At 51.7% G+C, this 25,740-nt stretch overlaps 1 protein-coding gene across 3 annotated transcripts in view; it reads left to right on the forward strand.

Annotated features, from left to right (window-relative positions):
• The first annotated feature begins 665 nt into the window (after positions 1-665).
• LOC134992811 (zinc finger protein 485-like) overlaps positions 666-25,740 on the forward strand; it is a 113,243-nt gene continuing 88,168 nt past the window's right edge. The window contains exon 1 of one of the 3 annotated variants that reach the window (XM_063950811.1): positions 666-748. In XM_063950811.1, the coding sequence (XP_063806881.1) occupies positions 725-748 (24 nt within the window). In that variant the 5' untranslated portion in view covers positions 666-724. The remainder of the gene's footprint in view (positions 749-25,740) is intronic. The other 2 variants (XM_063950812.1, XM_063950813.1) reach the window with 2 other exon arrangements.

The following is a 25,740-nucleotide window of genomic DNA, read 5'->3' on the forward strand; positions in this document are numbered from 1 at the left end:
GGACCCTATGTAATGGCAGCAGAGGAACACGGCCCCATGTAATGGCAGCAGAGGAGCAGGGCCCCATGTAATGGCAGCAGAGGAGCAGGGACCCTATGTAATGGCAGCAGAGGAACAGGGCCCCATGTAATGGCAGCAGAGGAGCAGGGACCCATGTAATGGCAGCAGAGGAGCAGGGGCTACATGTAATGGCAGCTGAGGAGCAGGGGCCCCATGTAAGGGCAGCAGAGGAGCAGGGGCCCATGTAATGGCAGCAGAGGAGCAGGGACCCATGTAAGGGCAGCAGAGGAGCAGGGGCCCATGTAATGGCAGCAGAGGAGCAGGGACCCATGTAATGGCAGCAGAGGAGCAGGGACCCTATGTAATGGCAGCAGAGGAGCAGGGGCCCCATGTAAGGGCAGCAGAGGAGCAGGGGCCCCATGTAAGGGCAGCAGAGGAGCAGGGGCCCCATGTAAGGGCAGCAGAGGAGCAGGGGCCCCATGTTAGGGCAGCAGAGGAGCAGGGGCCCCATGTAAGGGCAGCAGGGGCGCCATGTAAGGGCAGCAGAGGAGCAGGGCCCCATGTTAGGGCAGCAGAGGAGCAGGGGCCACATGTAAGGGCAGCAGAGGAGCAGGGGCCCCATGTAGTGGTAGCAGAGCAGTGGTGGGCGGGACGGCAGGTGACGTCACGCCGCGGGGGCCCCCTGGCGGTGGCGGGTCGGAGATCTGTACATAGAGCGGCCGGGATGAGGCGCGAGGTGAGATCCCGGGTAGGTGACATGTATGTGACATGTGTGTGACACAGCGCGAGACCGCTACATGTATGTGTGTGTATTCCACCCCCCGCTGTCAGGGGAATGGTCGGGTCCCGGGAGCTTCCGGCCGCAATGCATCACTGGGAGCTATGCCGGAGAGACGCCCGGGGGAGGGCGGAGACTGGCGTCCTGCACACCCGGGGACCCCCACAGTGCGGGGACACCCCCCACCCACCCATCACACTGACCCCCAGTGTACAGAGACCCCCCCCCCCATTGCCCCCTCACCTCATCCATCACACACTGACTGTACACAGAGACCCCCACCCCCTGAGAGACCCCCACACCCCATACACTGACTGTACACAGAGACACCCCTCCTTAGAGACCCCCACACCCCATACACTGACTGTACACAGAGACCCCCACCCCTCTACTGAGCCCCCCAAACACTGACTGTACACAGAGACCCCCACCCCTCTACTGAGCCCCCCAAACCCCATACACTGACTGTACACAGAGACCCCCCTGAGAGACCCCCACACCCCATACACTGACTGTACACAGAGACCCCCACCCCTCTACTGAGCCCCCCAAACCCCATACACTGACTGTACACAGAGACCCCCACCCCTCTGCTGAGCCCCCCAAACCCCATACACTGACTGTACACAGAGACCCCCCTGAGAGACCCCCACACCCCATACACTGACTGTACACAGAGACCCCCACCCCTCTACTGAGCTCCCCACACCCTATACACTGACTGTACACAGAGACCCTCCTCTACTGAGCCCCCCACACCCAATACACTGACTGTACACAGAGACCCCTCCTCTACTGAGCCCCCCACACCCAATACACTGACTGTACACAGAGACCCCCCTCTACTGAGCCCCCCAAACCCTATACACTGACTGTACACAGAGACCCCTCCTCTACTGAGCCCCCCAAACCCTATACACTGACTGTACACAGAGACCCCCTCCCCTGAGCCCCCCAAACCCCATACACTGACTGTACACAGAGACCCCCCTCTACTAAGCCCCCCAAACCCTATACACTGACTGTACACAGAGACCCCCCTCTACTGAGCCCCCCACACCCAATACACTGACTGTACATAGAGACCCCCCCTCTACTGAGCCCCCCACACCCAATACACTGACTGTACACAGAGACCCCCCCTCTACTGAGCCCCCACACCCCGTACACCGACTGTACACAGAGACCCCTCCTCTACTGAGCCCCCCCCCACACCCCATACACTGACTGTACACAGAGACCCCTCCTCTACTGAGCTCCCCACACCCAATACACTGACTGTACACAGAGACCCCTCCTCTACTGAGCCCCCCACACCCAATACACTGACTGTACACAGAGACCCCCCCCCTCTACTGAGCCCCCCACACCCAATACACTGACTGTACACAGAGCCCCCCTCTACTGAGCCCCCCACACCCAATACACTGACTGTACACAGAGACCCCCACACCCAATACACTGACTGTACACAGAGACCCCCCCCTCTACTGAGCCCGCCCCCCACACCCCATACACTGACTGTACACAGAGACCCCTCCTCTACTGAGCCCTCCACACCCCATACACTGACTGTACACAGAGACCCCCCCTCTACTGAGCCTTCATACACTGACTGTACACAGAGACCCCCCTGAGAGACCCCCACACCCAATACACTGACTGTACACAGAGACCCCCCCTCTACTGAGCCCTCCATACACTGAGTGTACACAGAGACCCACCCTGAGTCACCCCCACACCCAATACACTGACTGTACACAGAGACCCCCCCTCTACTGAGCCCCCCACACCCCATACACTGACTGTACAGAGACCCCCCCCCTCTACTGAGCCCCCCACACCCCATACACTGACTGTACACAGAGACCCCCCCCTCTACTGAGCCCCCCACACCCAATACACTGACTGTACACAGAGACCCGCCCTCTACTGAGCTCCCCCACACCCCATACGCTGACTGTACACAGAGACCCGCCCTGAGAGACCCTCCACACCCAATACACTGACTGTACACAGAGACCCCCCCCTCTACTGAGCCCTCCATACACTGACTGTACACAGAGACCCCCCCTGAGAGACCCCCACACCCAATACACTGACTGTACAGAGACCCCCCCTCTACTGAGCCCCCCACACCCCATACACTGACTGTACACAGAGACCCCCCTCTGCTGAGCCCCCCACACCCCATACACTGACTGTACACAGAGACCCCCCTCTACTGAACCCCCCACACCCCATACACTGACTGTACACAGAGACCACCCTCTACTGAGCCCCCCATACACTGACTGTACACAGAGACCCCCCTCTACTGAGCCCCCCCACACCCCATACACTGACTGTACACAGAGACCCACCTCTACTGAGCCCCCCATACACTGACTGTACACAGAGACCCCCTCTACTGAGCCCCCCACACCCCATACACTGACTGTACACAGAGACCCCCTGCCCCCTCTACTGAGCCCCCCACACCCAATACACTGACTGTACATAGAGACCCCCCTCTACTGAGCCCCCCACACTACATACACTGACTGTACACAGAGACCCCCCCTCTACTGAGCCCCCCACACCCAATACACTGACTGTACACAGAGACCCCCCCTCTACTGAGCCCCCCACACCCAATACACTGACTGTACACAGAGACCCCCCTCTACTGAGCCCCCCACACCAAATACACTGACTGTACACAGAGACCCCCCCCCCCTCTACTGAGCCCCACACCCCATACACTGACTGTACACAGAGACCCCCCCTATACTGAACCCCCCCACACACTGACTGTACACAGAGACCCCCCCTGAGAGACCCCCACACCCCATACACTGACTGTACACAGAGACCCCCCCCTCTACTGAGCCCCCCCACACCCCATACACTGACTGTACCACAGAGACCCCCCCTGAGAGACCCCCACACCCAATACACTGACTGTACACAGAGACCCCCCCTCTACTGATCCCCCACACCCCATACACTGACTGTACATAGAGACTCCCACTCTACTGAGCCCCCCCACACCGCATACACTGACTGTACAAAGAGACCCCCCCCGAGAGACCCCCATATCTGTTACACTTACTGTACACAGAGACCCCCCCCTCTACTAAGCCCCCAACACCCCATACACTGACTGTACACAGAGACCCGCCCTGAGAGACCCCCACACCCAATACACTGACTGTACACAGAGACCCCCCCCCTCTACTGAACCACCCACACCCAATACACTGACTATACACGGAGACCCCCCTTCTACTGAGCCCCCCAAACCCCATACACTGACTGTACACAGAGACCCCCCTGTACTGAACCCCCCCAATACACTGACTGTACACAGAGACCCCCCTCTACTGAACCCCCTACACCCCATACACTCACTGTACACAGAGACCCCCCCTCTACTGAACCCCCCACACCCCATACACTGACTGTACACAGAGACCCCCCCTCTACTGAGCCCCCCACACCCCATACACTGACTGTACACAGAGACCCCCCTCTGCTGAGCCCCCCACACCCCATACACTGACTGTACACAGAGACCCCCCCTCTACTGAGCCCCCCACACCCAATACACTGACTGTACACAGAGACCCCCCCTCTACTGAGCCCCCCCACACCCCATACACTGACTGTACACAGAGACCCCCCCTCTACTGAGCCCCCCACGCCCCATACACTGACTGTACACAGAGACCCCCCCTCTACTGAGCCCCCCATACACTGACTGTACACAGAGACCCCCCCTGAGAGACCCCCACACCCAATACACTGACTGTACACAGAGACCCCCCCCTCCCTCTACTGAGCCCCCTACACCCCATACACTGACTGTCCACAGAGACCCCTCTCTACTGAGCCCCCACACCCCATACACTGACTGTACACAGAGACCCCCCTCTACTGAGCCCCCCACACCCAATACACTGACTGTACACAGAGACCCCCCTCTACTGAGCCCCCCCACACCCCATACACTGACTGTACACAGAGACCCCCCTGAGAGACCCCCCACACCCAATACACTGACTGTACAGAGACCCCCCCCCTCTACTGAGCCCCCCACACCCCATACACTGACTGTACACAGAGACTCCCCCTCTACTGAGCCCCCCATACACTGACTGTACACAGAGACCCCCCTCTACTGAGCCCCCCACACCCCATACACTGACTGTACACAGAGACCCCCCCCCCCTCTACTGAGCCCCCCACACCCCATACACTGACTGTACACAGAGACCCCCCCTCTACTGAGCCCCCCACACCCCATACACTGACTGTACACAGAGACCCCCCTCTACTGAACCCCCCACACCCCATACACTGACTGTACACAGAGACCCCCCTCTACTGAGCCCCCCACACCCCATACACTGACTGTACACAGAGACCCCCCCCTCTACTGAGACCCCCACACCCCATACACTGACTGTACACAGAGACCCCCCTCTACTGAGCCCCCCCCACACCCAATACACTGACTGTACACAGAGTCCCCCCTTTACTGAGCCCCCCACACCCCATACACTGACTGTACACAGAGACCCCCCCTCTACTGAGCCCCCCCCCCCACACCCAATACACTAACTGTACAGAGAGACCCCCCCCCTCTACTGAGCCCCCACCACACCCCATACACTGACTGAACACAGACCCCCCCCCCCTCTACTGAGCCCCCCACACCCAATAAACTGTACACAGAGACCCCCTGCCCCCTCTACTGAGCCCCCCACACCCCATACACTGACTGAACACAGAAACCCCCCTCTACTGAGCTCCCCACACCCCATACACTGACTGTACACAGAGACCCCCCCTCTACTGAACCCCCCACACCCCATACACTGACTGAACACAGAAACCCCCCCTCTACTGAGCCCCCCACACCCCATACACTGACTGAACACAGAAACCCCCCTCTACTGAGCCCCCCACACCCCATACACTGACTGTACACAGAGACCCCCAGTAAGAGACAGAGACCATCCACATCCATTACACTGACTGTACACTGAGACCCCCTAGTAGAAGACAGAGCCCTTCATATCTGTTACAGAGACCCCGCATTGTAGCTGTTGGGAGGAGCCATTACACCGAGCCTGTCATTGAGTCTCCACGTGTGGCCTCAGTAACATACTAACCCGGCGAAGGCGTAACCCGACCTGCTGAATGGCCGGAGAGTACACCATCAGGCTCTGCTATATACACGTGGTACTGCCACCAATACAGTGTCCTCTGTCACATCTGTCTCTTTACTTATTGTGACACACAGTACTGTGCAAAAGTCTTAGGCAGGTGTGGAAAAATGCTGCAAAATAATAAAAAGTAGAAGTGTTAATAGCTTTTCTCATACGTCCTAGACGATGCTGGGGTCACATCAAGAACCATGGGGTATAGACGGAATCCGCAGGAGACATGGGCACTTTAAGACTTTCAAATGGTGTGACCTGCTCCTCCCTCTGTGCCCCTCCTCCAGACTCCAGTTTTAGAATCTGTGCCCAGGCAGACTGGATGCACTTTGAGGAGCTCTCCAGAGTTTCTCTGAAAAGACTTTATGTTAGGTTTATTATTTTCAGGGGGGCTGCAACAGTCTCCCTGCTTCGTGGGACTGAGGGGAGAGAAGTCAGACCTACTTCTGTGAGTTTCAAGGCTCTACTTCTGGCTGACAGGACACCATTAGCTCCTGAGGGTCTGATCGCTAGGTACGTCTAGGGTCTAATTCTCAGAGCCGGCAGTCACCCCCCTTGCAGAGCCAGAAGTCAGAAGACCGGTGAGTAGAATAAGCAAAGAAAACTTCAGTGACGGCTTCTGAGGTACCGCACAGCGATCGCGCTGCGCACCATGCTCCCACACACAGCGGCACTACAGGGTGCAGGGCGCGCGGGGGGGGGGCCTGGGCAGCATATAAACCTCTATATGACACTGGCAACAGGGGACATAGTGCCAGGGCACTGTCCTAACCCCCGTCAGTATAAAATATTTGAAAAAATAGCGGGACTGAAGCGCGCCATTACGGGGGCGGAGCTCAGCCCTCACAGCTCACACAGCCCAGCTCCATTTCCTCTACACAAGCTGCAGAGACGCTGGTCCTTCATCTCACTGCTGCATAAGTATCAGGGTGAAAAACGGTGGGGGGGCACGGAAATTTGGTGCAATATATGTTGATTATAAAAGCGCTGCAGGTCTGGGGCATTATTTAGTGTTTTCAGAACCGTTGGTGAAGTGCTGGATTGTGAGCTGGCAAACTCCCTCTGTGGGGTATATGCGTTTTTAAATTCAACACAATTCGACAGGCGAAACCCTCCCGCCGGGACCAGAATTCAACATATTCAATAAAAAACGGATTTGACAGTCTCGCTGTCGAAAAACGGACCAATTGACGGATAGTGTGCGTCCTGGATTTGACTTCATGGACGGCACAAAATTGTTTATAAAACCCTGAAAAAAAATGCGTGGGGTCCCCCCTCCTAAGCATAACCAGCCTCGGGCTCTTTGAGCCGGTCCTGGTTGTAAAAATACGGGGGAGAAATTGACAGGGGATCCCCCGTATTTTAACAACCAGCACCGGGCCCCACTAGCTGGAGAGATAATGCCACAGCCGGGGGACACTTTTATACCGGTCCCTGCGGCCGTAGCATTAAATCCCCAACTAGTCACCCCTGGTCGGGGAACCCTGGAGGAGTGGGGACCCCTTAAATCAAGGGGTCCCCCCCCACCAGCCACCCAAGGGCCAGGGGTGAAGCCCGAGGCTGTCCCCCCCCCCCCCCCCATCCAAGGGCTGCGGATGGGGGGCTGATAGCCTTGTGTCAAAATAAAGAATATTGTTTTTTTTGTAGCAGAACTACAAGTCCCAGCAAGCCTCCCCGCAAGCTGGTACTTGGAGAACCACAAGTACCAGCATGCGGGGGGGGGAAACGGGCCCGCTGGTACCTGTAGTTCCACTGCAAAAAAATACCCAAATAAAAACAGTACACGCACACCGTGAAAGTAAAACTTTATTACATACATGCACGCCGACACACACATACTTACCTATGTTGACACGCCGACTCTGTCCACTTCTCCATGTAGAATCCATGGGGTACCTGAAAATAAAATTATACTCACCAAAATCCTGTGTAGAGGGTCCCTTCAGCCAATCAGGGAGTGCCACGTTGTGGCACTCTCCTGACTGGCTGTGCGCGTCTGAACTGTCAGACGGCGCATAGCACTATGCCGCTCCATTATCTTCAATGGTGGGAACTTTTTTTTTTTTTAAACATTTTATTTACACCAAGAGAGACTGACAAATCCACGATACATGATACAGAATCAATAGCATAATAAAATATGAGTGACAGTCTTCATGGTGTTGGTTTTTCAAATAATTTGTGCATATTTAAACAGATAAACAAAACTTTCTCCCCAGACGGGGTGCATATACATGGAGAAAACAGGAACGTCAGGGAATAATGAGAGAGGGGTGGGGGGGTGGGGAACAAAGAGAGAGGGAGAGAAAAGGGACAACAGAGCCGTTCTATGCCACATTAGAAGTAAAACATCTGATATATCCATGGAGAGTGTATACGCTAAACACAGTATGAGCATACCTTCGGGTTACGTAACATTGCATATCCAAAAGAGATCTGGAAGGGCAAGACGGCGCCCGGAGGGAGGGCCCAGGCGCAACCCGGTCGGAGGCCTGGCAGGCGGGGTCAAAGGAATGGTTTGGATCTCATAGTGGAGGAGACATCGCGATTAACCAGGGGCCCCAAACGAGCTCAAATTTGTGGGGACAGTCATGCAGGTAATAAGTGATTTTTTCCATATTAGCTATGAACCAGATATAGTTATTCAGAGCTGGTATAGTGGGAGGGGCAGTGGTTTTCCAATTTTTAGCTATTAAAGATTTAGCCGCTACTAATATATGAGAAAATAATTTATTCAATAGGGGGTCAAGGTCTGGGTGTGGGCGGGCCAATAGAAACATCCACGGGTCCAATGTGAGCATAAGTCCAGATAATGAGTTCAGTATGTCAAGTACTTTTTTCCAGTAGTTAACAATACTTGGACAGGTCCACCAAATGTGGAGGAGAGTACCACGTTGACCGCATCCCCGTCAGCAGACCGGGGTGGCAGAGGGGAACATCCGAGATAGTTTGTCTGGGGTATAATACCACCGATAATACAATTTATAGGATGTCTCCTTGAGTCGGGTAGAGAGAGAGCTTTTAGCGATGCCCTCCCGTACTTCTTCCCAACAGGCTTCGTCTGGAGGGGGACCCAGGTCCCTCTCCCACTCCCGTTCATGGCGGGTCTGCGGTCCAGAGGAGGTCCCAACCAACGTGGTATATATCTGCGAGATCAGACCTCTGCTTATGGGTTTTGCAAGACATAGAGACTCAAAGGGAGTGAGGTCCCGTTGAGCGTCGACCTGAGGCAGGGAGAGGAGGAAATGACGAAGTTGAAAATATTCAAAGAAGGGAGGGGACAGTGAGGGAAATTTGGATTGAATATCGTCTATTGACATCCAATGGCCTTGTAGGGATAGGTCACAAGGATCCGGGCGTTAAACCAGGATGTGAACTTGCGGGGAGGGACCACAGCGGGGAAATCCGGGTTGTCCCATAGGGGTGTAAGAGGGGAGTGTGAGGAGGACAGATTATATTTCGCAAGAGATTTGTGCCAGATCGATAGGTGAAATTTAAGGGAGGGAGAGGTGTTTCTGAGTGCCAGCAGATGTGATTTGCCCAGGCCCCACAGCGAAGCCAGTGACCGAATTCCCATAGAAAGCGCAGTAAGATCAACCCAGGCGATACAGCCGCGGGGTACAAATGAGGCCACCATTTGACTTAGATGGCTAGCCAGATAATAAAATTTGACATCGGGAAATCCTCGAACCCCCTCGGAACGGGGGAGCCGGAGCACGGTAAAGGCAATCCGTGGGGGTTTGTCGTTCCAGACAAACTTCACAAATGAGGCCTGGGCATCTCTGAGAACCCTCTCCGGTACCCTCACAGGTAGAGTTTGGAAAAGGTAGAGAAGTTGTGGCATAACTGTCATTTTGAGGGCAATAATCCTACCCAGCCAGGATATATGTTCTCCATCTTGCCAAATCAGATTTGATCTTGGTCAGTAACCTCGGGAAATTTTCAGAGTACAGAGCATTATAATGAGAAGTAATATAAACACTGAGGTATTTGATCTTATTGGTCTGCCATCGAAGGTCATAGGAGGACTGCAGGGAGCGTTTGAGGTCTCCCGGTACATGTAGTAACATGGCTTCAGATTTAGTAAAATTTATTTTATAACCTGACAGGGAGCCATATTCCTCTATAATCCGATATAGGGCGGGGAGGGAAGACTGCGGCTGAGTGAGAGATAGTAGTACATCGTCGGTGAAGAGCGAGATCTTAGACTCCTGTGAGCCCACCTGCACTCCCCGAACACTACCGGATTTTCTTATCATAGCCGCCAGTGGCTCAATGACCATGGCAAACACCAGGGGGGAGAGAGGACACCCCTGCCTAGTCCCATTAGCTAACGGGAAGGAGGGGGACAGTATTCCGTTGGTAAGAGCCTTTGCTATTGGAGAGGAGTAGAGGGCAGAGACCCCAGTCAGAAATTCCGCCGATATCCCGAACGCCTGTAGAGTCTGAAACAAGAATGGCCAAGAGATACGGTCGAACGCCTTCTCAGCGTCGAGAGAAAGGATAATAGATGGGGTTTGCCTGCCATTCAACAATTGGATAATGTCAATCGCTTTTCTAGTGTTGTCCCTGGCCTGGCGTCCTGGGATAAATCCCACCTGGTCATAATGTATCAGATCAGGAAGCACACCATTGAGGCGGGTAGCCAAGATCTTTGCGTATATTTTGATGTCTAGGTTCAATAAGGATATCGGGCGATAGTTAGCGCAATTTCGTGGATCTCTGCCCTCTTTATGGATGACTATGACTCTAGCCTCCAGCATAGTACTTGGGAATGGGGTGCCATGTAGTACTGCGTTGAACAATACCCTGAGATGGGGGACCAACAAGGAGGCAAATTTTTTATAGTAAGAGGCCGAGAAGCCATCAGGGCCCGGGGCTTTAGAAGATTTAAGATTTCTTAGGACGGACGTTATTTCTTCCTCTGTGATATCTCTATTCAGCTCCACAGAGTCGATGTCAGATAGTCGAGGGAGATCGGCTCGGCGTAAGAATTCTGATATTAACGCGTCTGGGGGGCCGGGATTTGGAGCAGTGGGGTTTAAATTATATAGTTTAGTGTAATAATCCCGGAACACCCTGTTTATGCCCCCTGGGTCATACGTGACTTCACCAGAGTCGGTGTGCACCGCTAGGATATTATTTTGTGATCGTTGTGCTCTAAGACGGGAAGCCAGGATTCTATTGGCTTTGTCGCCTTTCTCGTAGAAGGTCTGGTTAAGTCTCTGAAGAGTCTTCGCCGTACGTTCCGACAGAGAGAGTGACATTGCATTTCTAGCTTCTAACAGGCGCTCTGGATTAGACGGGGTAGGAGAGAATTTATGTTGGCGCTCCAGGGCTTGGAGTTTAGTAGAGAGGGAAAGGAAGCTAAGCTCCCAGGATTTTTTAAGTCTAGTTGCCTGGCTTATCAAATGGCCACGTAGAACAGCTTTATGCGCCTCCCACAGAGTGGCTGGGGAAGTTTCCGGGAGATCATTGAGAAGAAAGTAGTCAACAAGGCAGTCTTTGATCTGACAGGTAATTTCCTGGCTGTGTATTATGGAATCGTTCAGACGCCAGGAAATGGGGGGAGGGCGTGGGGCGATGGATTGGAGGTCAACAGTGATTGGGCAGTGGTCAGACCAAATCATAGGGAGAATACAGGCAGATTTCAGTTTAGAAGATAGATCCTGGCTGAGTAGGATCATGTCAATTCTAGAGTAGGACTTGTGTACAGAGGAAAAGAAGGTGTAGTCTCTGGTCAGTGGTTCAGATAGCCTAAAAGAGTCAAATAGCAAGTGAAGTTTCAGTAGATCTAGCAGAGCAAGAGATGCCAAGGTCGGGCGGGGGCGATTAGGAGACCGAGAAAGAGGAGGGGAGGACCTATCCAGGGAGGCATCCAGCACCTCATTAAAATCTCCTGCAACTATGACCTCTCCTCTACCAAGTCTAGTCAAATGTGCACTCAGCCTCCCGAAGAATGTAGCTTGATTTTGATTTGGGGCGTAGATATTAACAAGGGTACATAGGCTATCATTTAGTTTCCCAACAAGGATAAGCCATCTACCTGATTTATCTGCATGACTGTCCAACAATTCAAACGTAAGGTGGGCAGCTATCAGAGTGGAGACCCCCCTCTTCTTGTGTGTAGCATCACATGCGTGAAATGTAAGGGGGTAAGCTTTGGATTTTAAATCAGGGTGAAGGGATTTCTTAAAGTGGGTTTCCTGTAGGAAAACCAAGTCACCCTTGGCCTGTTTAAGGGAGAGGAATAGCTTGGTGCGTTTGTTAGGGCTGTTCAAACCTTTAACGTTCTGCGAATAAACTTTAAGAGCCATGGCCAACCAGGTTTCGAAACGCTTCATAGCCTCCCTCCGGACACCGCAACCCTATAAGAAACCAGAACAAAAACATTGTAAGTATATACGATACTCTGCAAACAGCTTTACACGAACGGACAAAAAAAGGATATGAACACAAAAGCAGAAACAGAAACAGGGGGAGCAAAACATGGGAGAGACAGGGAAGAGGGGAAGGTTGGAGACCAGAAGAAACTACATCTGGCCAAACGTGCCGGTCAGGGGAAAACCAAAGGGGGTCACTAAGTGACAATGACCGGACTAGAGTATAAGACCCAGTTGTGGGGACGCGGCCTGGTCGGGCCAGGTGCATCAGGGGTGACGGGCACTCATCATGGTGCCCCGAGTCCGGGAACTAATATTTAAAGAGTATAGGAGTAAGCAACTGTTCCCAATCCCCACTATCCCCTAGGGTATCTAGTAAAATAGTGGCTAACCAAGGCTGAAGCGAATATTACCTTAAGCGGGGGCTAGTATTAACACATATTAACGATATAGTAGTGGATATCCAAATCCATAATCGGAGGATAGTACCTACTCTTAATAGAACAAGAGTTATGGGCTCTAGTACAAAGGGATACCCTCCCCACTGGGGGAAGTTCAGCTTTATACTCTCCCCGCACATCTGGTTACAATAGCAAAGGCTAAATGCCTAGTTGGTTGTGCCATGTGCACGGGGAACCGGGACGGTGGTGGAACTAAAACAGAAAAATTACATCTCAACAAAATAGGCACACGTGGAGGTAATATAAGATGAAAATAAAACAATATTTAAGCAGGTACGGCCTCAAGCGTTAGGGCCAGCAGAGGCGGGTTTTCGTGCCGAGGGCACTCGTGACCAGTCTCGGTTCAGGGAGCGTCTCGGAGTGTCAGTCCCCTCCACAGAAGGAGCCTCGTTCATCCGCTGCGGAGACTCAGACAGGGTTGGAGGCGGAGTAATGCCTAGATTGCGTAAGAGTCCTTTAGCTTCAGCTAGGTCCCTAGCCGAGTGGAGGCGGTTATGATGCCATACAAGTATGCGAAAGGGGAAACCCCACCTATAGCGAATGCCACTGTCTCGAAGAGCCAAGGTAATGGGTCGGAATTCCTTTCTTTTAAGTAGTGTGCTAGGAGCAATGTCCTGGAATATTTGAAGGGAATGTCCCAGGAAATCCAGCTTGGGAAGCTTTCTGGCCTCCCTAAGCAAGTCCTCCTTAGCTGAATAATAATGGCAGCGGAGAATAACATCTCTGGGTTGGGCTTGATCTTGAGAGCGAGGGCGAAGAGCCCTGTGGGCCCTATCCAACAGAAACTGATCTGCCGGAGTTGAAGGCGACAGGTGCACAAACAGTTTCTTGAGGTAGTCGTGGAGGGATGACATATCAACGTCCTCCGGGACCCCCCGGATGCGAAGATTATTCCGGCGCGCCCGGTTATCCTGGTCCTCCTGACGTTCCAGGAGTAGGTGCATTTCTTGCTTTAGGTTCTGAACATCATCGTCTACCCCCTGTTGGAAAGCGACCACTTCGTCCATTTTAGACTCTAAGTGATCCGTCCTGTCTCCAAGATCTGTAACGTCAGCTTTAAGAGAGGCAATAGCCGTGTGTACCTCCGCCTGTACCGCCTGTACAGATTTCCTCATCTCCTTAATTTCGCGGAAAAGCAGATGGAGATCCTTTCGGGTCAATGGAGAATGGTCGGATTCCTCCGAGTCTGAGACGTCGGGTTGTGAGGGAGTCCCCTGTCCTGGCGATTTAGTATCTGAGTAGGCAAATTTTTTCAGGCTCTGGGTCACAGCTGCGCCATGTTGCTTTTTATTACCTCTAGTCATGGTGGACATGTGTGCGTATAGGGCGGTGAGAGAGAATCACTGCATCAATGTGTTTGAAAAGTCCCGGTAGTGGGGATAGACAGCGTCAATATTATGACATAGACGGTCCCAAGACTAGGCAGGTTCCGATGAATCACATTATGAGAGAAAGAGGGTCTGTCATGTAACCGAAATCAAACATTAGAGCTGCCAGTAGATGGAGCTCCAGCCTCAAATATCATAGGTGAATCAAGGCATAAAATATTGGTGGCGGAGGCCTTTGCAGTGTAGAAAGAACGGGTCCAAGGGGTCCCCCCTGGGCTTATTTGCTGCAGTCCTGAGTGAGCTGATCCCCCTTAGTGATCAGGTGGTGGGGAGTAGTGAAACAGTGTCCGGGCGAGATGTGAGGAAGCTCCGAGATACACTATCTCCCCGCACTGCCACAAGAGAGTATATTGGGGGCAATAGACAGGGTCCAGCAGATAGAGCCCCCCAGCCGCGGTCCAGCCGCTGAGGGTTACACCTGCGTCCCGGGTCCTGGAACTAAAATGGCCGCCAGCAGAGGAGTGAACCGCTACAGGCCGCCGTGAGGGATTCCGTGGGTCCTGGAGGTAAGGAGGGCAGGCGGCTCCAGTGCGACAGAGGAGAGCCGCTTCCGATGTCAGTCACCCGGCGGGGGGGGGGGGGGGGGGGGGGGCGGCCGCCGGCCTACAGCAAACCACGGCGGTCGTCCCGGCAACCCCAGAGCTCCGTGCAGGCAGCCGCTCGCGTCGGGTCTCTCACCTCGCTGGGCGGGCACGGAGCGCCTCCCGGCGCATACGGAGCCAGCTGACGGGATTACAATGCGGAGAGCTGGTCACAGTGAGTTGTGGGTCGTACAGCCGGATCATACAGCACACGTCCGCCGCGATCGGGATCCCCACACAAATCCAGCCCCCGGCTTTCGCCCGGCACGTAGGCCCCAACCCGCAAGGAGGCAGGAGGCCTCCCCCGGCTCCGGGACCTGTCACACCGGGTGCAGGGGGGGTTAGTATAACAGTCAGAGGCCAGATGGGCCGGGATATGGAGCCAGGAGCTAGTCTCAAGCACGTCCTTCCAGCTTGCCTGCCAGGCCACGCCCAATGGTGGGAACTCTGCGATCAGCGGTTGACCGCGAGTAACCTCACCGCTGACCGCAAAGTTCCCACCATTGAAGATAATGGAGCGGCATAATGCTATGCGCCGTCTGACAGCTCAGACGCGCACAGCCAATCAGGAGAGTGCCACGACGTGGCGCTCCCTGATTGGCTGAAGGGACCCTCTGTGACATGAGTCACGGGGGGTCTCAGCAGTCGGGGAAAGGGGTCCCATGTGTAAACATGGGACCCCTTTCAGTGCGTGGTCCGGGTTTTTGCGTTTTATTATTTTGTCAAGTACGTGGATTACAAGGAGAATAGGACAGATGCTACACAGGATTTTGGTGAGTATAATTTTATTTTCAGGTACCCCATGGATTCTACTGGTGAAGGGGACCGAGTCGGCGTGTGAACATAGGTAAGTATGTGTGTGTCGGCGTGCATGTATGTAATAAAGTTTTACTTTCACGGTGTGCGTGTACTGTTTTTATTTGGGTATTTTTTTTTGCAGTAGAACTACAGGTACCACCGTTTTCCCCCCGCATGCTGGTACTTGTGATTCTCCAAGTACCAGCTTGCGGGGGAGGCTTGCTGGGACTTGTAGTTCTGCTACAAAAAAGAATATTCTTTATTTTTGACACTTGGCTATCAGCCTCCCATCTGCAGCCCTTGGATGGGGGGGACAGCCTCGGGCTTCACCCCTGGCCCTTGGGTGGCTGGAGGGGGTGGACCCCTTGATTTAAGGGATCCCCACTCCTCCAGGGTTCCCCGGCCAGCGGTGACTAGTTAGTGATTTAATGCCACGGACGCAGGGACCGATATAAAAGTGTCCCCCGGCTGTGGCATTATCTCTCTGACTAATGGAGCCCGGTGCTGGTGTTAAAAATTACGGGGGACCCCTACGTTTTTTGTCCCCCGTATTTTTGGCGCCAGGACCGGACGCAGAGCCCGGTGCTGGTTGTGAAAATACGGGGGATCCCCTTTCATTTCCCCCCCGTATTTTTACAACCAGGACCGGCTCAAAGAGCTCGAGGCTGGTTATGCTTAGGAGGGGGGACCCCACGCATTTTTTTTCAGGATTTTTTACACATTCCCACCCCTTCCCACTGAAAAACATGCTCTGATCTCTCCATTTATTTTAGTAAGTAAAAAAATATTCTTTTAAAAAATATATAAATAATACTTGTGGCTCCTAATAGACAAACCAAGTACATAATCCCTTCTAATATAAATAGATATGCTATTAGCAATAAAAAAAAACACAAAAAAAACATGTTTTTAAAATTTTTTTATTAGATCCCACCAGCAAAATGAGGCAGACTGAAATTGACGAAATGACTGTCAAAAAGCACTGTTGTCGAATCGACATTCTTCAGTTGAATATACTTTTGTCGAAAAGACGCATTTTTACCATTGCAGACATGTTGAATTTGACAACTGTCGAATTTCAAAAAGTCGAATTTGAAACTGACGTTTTTTCGTCGAAAAGTACTGTATTGCATTGTCGAATCTTTTTTTTGTGTCGAAAATGCCCCGTTTTTCGACATTTGCGGCAATTCGACCGCAATTGCATATACCTCTGTGTCTCTCTGACAGGCTTTAGGTGGGTCTGTCCCCTATATGCCCAGTGTGTCTGTGAGTGGTGATTACACGTGTGTTGGCATGTCTGAGGCGGAGTGCTCTTCCCAGGAGGAGGCTGTATTAGGGACACAAACGGCTGTGGGAGTGACCCTGTCGGCACCGCCAACTCCTGATTGGGTAAATGTGTTGAATGCTTTGAATGCTAATGTGGCTCTTATTAATAAGAGATTGGATAAATCGGAGTCTCAGAACCAGGCATGGAAGAAATCTGTGGAGGATGTATTCAGACCCCCTCGGGGTCACAAAAACGATCATTTGCCCAGTTGGCAGACACGGATACCGACACGGACTCTGACTCCAGTGTCGACTATAGTGATACCAGATTAGATCCGAAATTGGCAAATAGCATTCGGTACATGATTGTGGCGATAAAAGACGTATTACATATCTCGGAGGACCCTCTTGTTCCTGACAAAAGGATCTGTATGTATAAGGGGAAGAAGCCTGAGGTAATGTTTCCTCCCTCTCATGAACTGAACGCTCTATTTGAAAAGGTTTGGGAAAATCCTGACAAAAAGTTTCAGATTCCCAAAAGGATTCCGGTAGCGTATCCGTTTCCCTCTGGGGATAGGGAAAAGTGGGAGTCACCACCCATTGTGGACAAGGCTCTATCACGGCTGTCCAAAAAGGTGGCGCTTCCGTCCCCTGACACGGCAGCCCTTAAGGATCCGGCGTATCGTAGGCAGGACACTACATTGAAAACTATTTATGTCACCACAGGTACGCTGCTCAGGCCAGCCATTGCATCTGCGTGGGTGAGTAGTGCTGTCGAAAAGTGGGCAGATAACTTGTCATCTGATATAGATACCCTGGACAGGGATAGCATTCTATTGACATTAGGTCATATCAGGGACGCTGCAGCCTACCTAAAGGAAGCTGCGAGGGATATCGCCCTTTTGGGATCAAAGGCCAATGCCATGGCAGTCTCAGCTAGGAGAGCATTGTGGATTCATCAATGGAATGCTGATGCTGACTCCAAGAAAAATATGGAGTCTCTGCAGTATAAAGGTGGTGTCTTGTTTGGTGACGGCCTCGCCGATTTGGTATCTACGGCTACCGCAGGTAAGTCGTCCTTTTTACCTTATGTTCCTGCACAACAAAAGAAAACACACCACTATCAGATGCCGTCCTTTCGGCCCAATAAATACAAGAAAGGCCAAGGTTCTTCCTTCCTTGCTACTAGACTAAGGGGGAAAGGAAAAAAGTCACCGGCAGTGGCAGGTTCCCAGGAGCAGAAGTCCCCCCCGGCTTCTGCCAAATCCACCGCATGACGCTGGGACTCCTCTGCGGGAGTCCGTACCGGTGGGGGCGCCTCTCAAACTCTTCAGTCAGTTCTGGGTTCGTTCGGCCCTGGACCCATGGGTTTTGGAAATAGTGTCCCAGGGGTACAAACTAGAGTTTCAAGATGTTCCTCCTCACCGATTTTTCAAATCGGCCTTACCAGCATCTCTTCCGGACAGGGAGGTTGTACGCGACGCAATACAAGAGTTGTGTCAAAATCAGGTCATTATCAAGGTTCCTCGTCACAACAGGGAGAATTATTTTATTTGAGCCTGTTCGTGGTCCCGAAGCCGGACGGCTCGGTCAGACCAATCCTGAATCTAAAATCCCTCAATTTCTACCTAAGAAAATTCAAATTCAAGATGGAATCTCTCCGGGCGGTGATCTCCACTCTGGAGCAAGGGGATTTTATGGTGTCGGTAGACATAAAGGATGCCTACTTGCACGTTCCCATTTATCCTCTGCATCAGGCTTACCTGAGGTTTGCAGTTCAGGATTGTCATTACCAATTTCAGACGTTGTCGTTTGGTTTGTCCACGGCTCCGAGGGTTTTCACCAAGGTAATAGCGGAATTGATGGTTCTCCTGCGCAAGCAGGGAGTCACAATTATCCCGTACTTGGACGATCTCCTGATAAAGGCGAGATCCAGGGACCAGTTACTGCAGAACATTCCGCTCTCCCTGACAGTTCTGCAACAACATGGTTGGCTCCTAAACTTGCCGAAATCACAGTTGGTGCCGACTACGCGGCTGTCGTTTTTGGGAATGGTTCTGGACACAGAATTACAGAGAGTTTTTCTTCCAGTGGAAAAAGCTCTGGAAATTCAGAACCTGGTCAAACAAATTCTGAAACCGACAAGAGTGTCAAACCATCAATGCACTCGGTTACTGGGGAAAATGGTGGCGACCTACGAGGCCATTCAGTTTGGCAGATTCCACGCCAGAGTGTTTCAGTGGGACCTGTTGGACAAGTGGTCCGGATCCCACCTGCACATGCACCAAAGAATAATCCTGTCTTCCAAGACCAGAATCTCACTCCTGTGGTGGATGAACAGCTCTCACCTCCTAGAGGGGTGTAGGTTCGGGATCCAGGACTGGATCCTGGTAACCACGGATGCGAGTCTCCGAGACTGGGGTGCAGTCACACAGGGGGAAAACTTCCAGGGAAGATGGTCAAGCCAAGAAACTTGTCTACACATAAACGTTCTGGAGTTAAGGGCCATTTACAACGGCCTTCTTCAAGCCGAACATCTGCCCGTCCTGATTCAATCGGACAATATAACAGCAGTAGCGTACATAAACCGCCAGGGCGGAACAAAAAGAAGAGCGGCGATGGCAGAGGCCACAAAAGTTCTCTGTTGGGCAGAAAGACATACAAGCGCTCTGTCAGCGATCTTCATTCCAGGAGTGGACAACTGGGAAGCAGACTTCCTCAGCAGACACGATCTCCATCCAGGGGAGTGGGGTCTTCATCAAGAGGTCTTCACAGAAGTGACAAGTCGTTGGGGAATTCCTCAAATAGACATAATGGTGTCTTGTCTCAACAAGAAACTGCAGAGATATTGTTCCAGGTCGAGGGACCCTCAAGCAATAGCAGTGGATGCACTAGTAACACCATGGGTGTTTCAGTCGGTGTATGTATTCCCTCCGCTTCCTCTCATTCCAAAAGTGCTAAAGATCATAAGAAGAACAAAGGTTCAGGCAATCCTCATTGTTCCAGACTGGCCAAGGAGGGCATGGTATCCAGATCTTCAGGAATTACTCACAGGAGATCCCTGGCCTCTTCCTCTACGAGAGGATCTGTTACAGCAGGGGCCGTGTGTGTATCAAGACTTGCCGCGGCTACGTTTGGCAGTTGAGCGCCGGATCCTAGCCCGAAAGGGTATCCCCTTTGAAGTCATTCCCACACTTCTTCAGGCTAGAAAAGGGGTAACGTCTAAACATTACCACCGTATTTGGAGGAAATATGTGTCTTGTTGTGAATCCAAGAAGGCTCCTACGGAAGAGTTTCAGTTAGGACGTTTTCTCCATTTTCTACAAGCAGGTGTGGATGCGGGCCTAAAGTTGGGCTCAATTAAAGTACAAATTTCAGCCTTATCGGTTTTCTTTCAAAAACAATTGGCCTCCCTTCCAGAAGTTCAGACTTTCGTGAAAGGAGTGTTGCACATCCAACCTCCCTTTGTGCCCCCAGTGGCTCCATGGGATCTTACCGTGGTGTTGCAGTTCCTGCAATCTCATTGGTTTGAACGTTTACAGAAGGTAGAGTTGAAATTCGTCACTTGGAAAGTGGTCATGTTGTTGGCCTTGGCATCCGTGAGGCGGGTGTCTGAATTGGCGGCTTTGTCTCACGGGAGCCCCTATTTGATTTTCCATGAGGATAGATCGGAGTTGAGGACTCGTCAGCAATTTCTGCCGAAAGTGGTTTCATCATTCCACATGAACCAACCTATTGTGGTGCCAGTGGCTACTGACGCCTTAGTGGAATCGAAGTCTCTCGATGTAGTCAGAGCTTTGAAAATTTATGTCGCCAGAACGGCTCAGATTAGGAAAACGGAGGCTCTGTTTGTTCTGTTTGCTCCCATCAAGATTGGGGCTCCTGCTTCCAAGCAGACTATTGCACGCTGTATCTGTAATACGATTCACCATGCCCATTCTATGGCTGGATTGCCGTTACCGAATTCGGTGACGGCCCATTCTACCAGAAAAGTGGTCTCGTCCTGGGCGGCTGCCCGGGGGGTCTCGGCATTACAACTTTGCCGAGCAGCTACTTGGTCGGGTTCAAACACCTTTGCAAAGTTTTACAAGTTTGATACCCTGGCCGAGGAAGACCTCATGTTTGGTCAATCGGTGCTGCAGAGTCGTTCGCACTCTCCCGCCCGTTCTAGAGCTTTGGTATAACCCCATGGTTCTTGATGTGACCCCAGCATCCTCTAGGACGTATGAGAAAATAGGATTTTAATACCTACCGGTAAATCCTTTTCTCTTAGAGGATGCTTGGCGCCCGTCCCAGTACGTACTGTATCTGCAGTTATTAGTTGTGGTTACACACATGTTGTGTTACGTTTATAGTCAGCCTGTTGCTGTCATTATTCATGCTGTTGACTTGCGTTATGTTGAATGCCACCTTGTACGGCGTGCTTGGGGTGTGATCTGGTATGTATCTCACCTTAGTTTAACAATAAATCCTTTTCCTCGAAATGTCCGTCTCCCTGGGCACAGTTCTTATAACTGGAGTCTGGAGGAGGTGCATAGAGGGAGGAGCCAGTTCACACCCCTTTGAAAGTCTTAAAGTGCCCATGTCTCCTGCGGGTTCCGTCTATACCCCATGGTTCTTGATGTGATCCCAGCATCCTCTACGGATTAAGAGAAAAGGATTTACCGGTAGGTATTAAAATCCTATTATTTCTATCAATAAACTCTTTATGAATTAACAAAATGTAAAGTGAATGAACAGAAGAGAAATGTAAACCACATCAGTATTTGGTGTGACCACCCTTTCCCTTCAAATCAGCGTCAATTCTTCTAGGTGCACTTGCGCACAATTTTTCTAGGTGCACTTGCACACAGTATTTGAAGGAACTCAGCAAGGAGGTTGTTCCAGACATCTTGGAGAAGTAGCCACAGATCTTCTGTGGATGTACAGTAGCTTGCCAGAATCCTCCTTTCTCTTCATGTAACTCCAGACTGACTCGATGATGTTGAGATCAGGGCTCTGTGGGGCCATATCATCACATCCAGGGCTCCTTGTTCTTCTTCACGCTGAATATAGTTCTTAATGACATTGGCTGTATGTTTGAGGTCGTTGTCTTGCTGCAGAATAAATGTGGAGCCAATCAGACGCCTCCCTGATGGTACTGCATGCTGGGTAAGTACCTGCCTGGATTTATTTTGGCAGCATTCTTACTTTGCAGCAGTTTTCAACACCTGCCTAAAACATTTGCACAGCGCTGTAATGTACTATCGTCTGTCCTCAATAGAACTGCTAAATAGAATAAGAATCAGGCAATCTATTGTACTTGTGACATTTCATAAAAGTGACATAAATCAACAAAAAATAAACCAAGAGGAAGCCATGTACAAAATGTAAGTGCCCCCCAGCATTCGGCAGCCTTTAAGCCCCTCCCCCCCTTTACAGCAGTAACCAGAAGCAGTCGTTCACTGGATGCAGTTTTTACGTTGTATTTCAGCAATTTTGTCCCGTTCCTTCCGCAGTTCTGTGACGTCTGAGTGTATTTATGCGTGCACACGTCTCTCATGGTCCGTGTGTCTGCCTGCCCCCATTGTCCCACCCCTGTCCCGGGTCCCCGCAGTACGAGGCTTGGGCTGGTCGGTGTCATGGCTGTTGCGCACTAGTTCCCCAGTAGGGATCACGGCGTCTCCTAGCTATAGTTGTATCACAAAGTAATGGCCTCCTAGTGTTCTGTGGTTATACGGAGGTGCCTGCGTTTCATATGATCCGGCAGAGCCGGGCGCTTAGTTAGCAGTGCTGGGCGTGGAACCAGCGAGGTTGTACTCACCTGTCTCTCCTGGCTCCCGCATGTCGGAGGGCAGACTCTGCTGAGCTTTGCGTGAGGACAAGACGCTTGCTCAGGGTGCAAGGTGGCGATTGTATCTGTATGCTGATTGTGCAGAACACTGTCAGTGCCAGGCTGCTGATACCCAGAAGTGGATGGAGGAGATGCAGCCAAGAGGTGCTGCAGCAGCTACACTCACTGCCTTCCAGTAAGCTCTCCCAGGTTCCATATGGTGGACATAAAGATCGGCTGTTACGGCTTATAGTAAGACTGGTTGTACCCGCACATTGTATGCTGGATCAGAGCTGTGCCCGCACATTGTATGCTGGATCAGAGCTCTGTACCCGCACATTGTATACTGGATCAGAGCTGTACCCGCACATTGTATACTGGATCAGAGCTGTACCCGCACATTGTATACTGGATCAGAGCTGTACCCGCACATTGTATACTGGATCAGAGCTGTACCCGCACATTGTATACTGGATCAGAGCTGTACCCGCACATTGTATACTGGATCAGAGCTGTACCCGCACATTGTATACTGGATCAGAGCTGTACCCGCACATTGTATACTGGATCAGAGCTGTACCCGCACATTGTATACTGGATCAGAGCTGTGCCCGCACATTGTATACTGGATCAGAGCTGTGCCCGCACATTGTATACTGGATCAGAGCTGTACCCGCACATTGTATACTGGATCAGAGCTGTGCCCGCACATTGTATACTGGATCAGAGCTGTGCCCGCACATTGTATACTGGATCAGAGCTGTGCCCGCACATTGTATACTGGATCAGAGCTGTACCCGCACATTGTATACTGGATCAGAGCTGTACCCGCATATTGTATGCTGGATCAGAGCCGTGCCCGCACATTGTATACTGGATCAGAGCTGTACCCGCACATTGTATACTGGATCAGAGCTGTACCCGCACATTGTATACTGGATCAGAGCTGTGCCTGCACATTGTATACTGGATCAGAGCTGTACCCGCACATTGTATACTGGATCAGAGCTGTGCCCGCACATTGTATACTGGATCAGAGCTGTGCCCGCACATTGTATACTGGATCAGAGCTGTGCCCGCACATTGTATACTGGATCAGAGCTGTACCCGCACATTGTATACTGGATCAGAGCTGTACCCGCATATTGTATGCTGGATCAGAGCCGTGCCCGCACATTGTATACTGGATCAGAGCTGTACCCGCACATTGTATACTGGATCAGAGCTGTACCCGCACATTGTATACTGGATCAGAGCTGTGCCCGCACATTGTATACTGGATCAGAGCTGTACCCGCACATTGTATACTGGATCAGAGCTGTACCCGCACATTGTATACTGGATCAGAGCTGTGCCCGCACATTGTATACTGGATCAGAGCTCTGTACCCGCACATTGTATACTGGATCAGAGCTGTACCCGCACATTGTATACTGGATCAGAGCTGTACCCGCACATTGTATGCTGGATCAGAGCTGTACCCGCACATTGTATACTGGATCAGAGCTGTGCCCGCACATTGTATACTGGATCAGAGCTGTACCCGCACATTGTATACTGGATCAGAGCTGTACCCGCACATTGTATACTGGATCAGAGCTGTGCCCGCACATTGTATACTGGATCAGAGCTGTGCCTGACATTGTATACTGGATCAGAGCTGTACCCGCATATTGTATGCTGGATCAGAGCCGTGCCCGCACATTGTATACTGGATCAGAGCTGTACCCGCACATTGTATACTGGATCAGAGCTGTACCCGCACATTGTATACTGGATCAGAGCTGTGCCTGCACATTGTATACTGGATCAGAGCTGTGCCCGCACATTGTATACTGGATCAGAGCTGTACCCGCATATTGTATGCTGGATCAGAGCCGTGCCCGCACATTGTATACTGGATCAGAGCTGTACCCGCACATTGTATACTGGATCAGAGCTGTACCCGCACATTGTATACTGGATCAGAGCTGTGCCCGCACATTGTATACTGGATCAGAGCTCTGTACCCGCACATTGTATACTGGATCAGAGCTGTACCCGCACATTGTATGCTGGATCAGAGCTGTACCCGCACATTGTATACTGGATCAGAGCTGTACCCGCACATTGTATACTGGATCAGAGCTGTACCCGCACATTGTATACTGGATCAGAGCTGTGCCCGCACATTGTATACTGGATCAGAGCTGTGCCTGACATTGTATACTGGATCAGAGCTGTGCCCGCACATTGTATGCTGGATCAGAGCTGTACCCGCACATTGTATGCTGGATCAGAGCCGTGCCCGCACATTGTATACTGGATCAGAGCTGTACCCGCACATTGTATACTGGATCAGAGCTGTACCCGCACATTGTATACTGGATCAGAGCTGTACCCGCACATTGTATGCTGGATCAGAGCTGTACCCGCACATTGTATACTGGATCAGAGCTGTGCCCGCACATTATATACTGGATCAGAGCTGTGCCTGACATTGTATACTGGATCAGAGCTGTGCCCGCACATTGTATGCTGGATCAGAGCTGTACCCGCACATTGTATACTGGATCAGAGCTGTACCCGCACATTGTATACTGGATCAGAGCTGTACCCGCACATTGTATGCTGGATCAGAGCTGTACCCGCACATTGTATACTGGATCAGAGCTGTGCCCGCACATTGTATACTGGATCAGAGCTGTGCCTGACATTGTATACTGGATCAGAGCTGTGCCCGCACATTGTATGCTGGATCAGAGCTGTACCCGCACATTGTATGCTGGATCAGAGCCGTGCCCGCACATTGTATACTGGATCAGAGCTGTACCCGCACATTGTATACTGGATCAGAGCTGTACCCGCACATTGTATACTGGATCAGAGCTGTACCCGCACATTGTATGCTGGATCAGAGCTGTACCCGCACATTGTATGCTGGATCAGAGCCGTGCCCGCACATTGTATACTGGATCAGAGCTGTACCCGCACATTGTATACTGGATCAGAGCTGTACCCGCATATTGTATACTGGATCAGAGCTGTACCCGCACATTGTATACTGGATCAGAGCTGTACCCGCAC

This window comes from Pseudophryne corroboree, chromosome 2, assembly GCF_028390025.1.
Source record: "Pseudophryne corroboree isolate aPseCor3 chromosome 2, aPseCor3.hap2, whole genome shotgun sequence".
Taxonomy (NCBI): Eukaryota; Metazoa; Chordata; class Amphibia; order Anura; family Myobatrachidae; genus Pseudophryne; species Pseudophryne corroboree.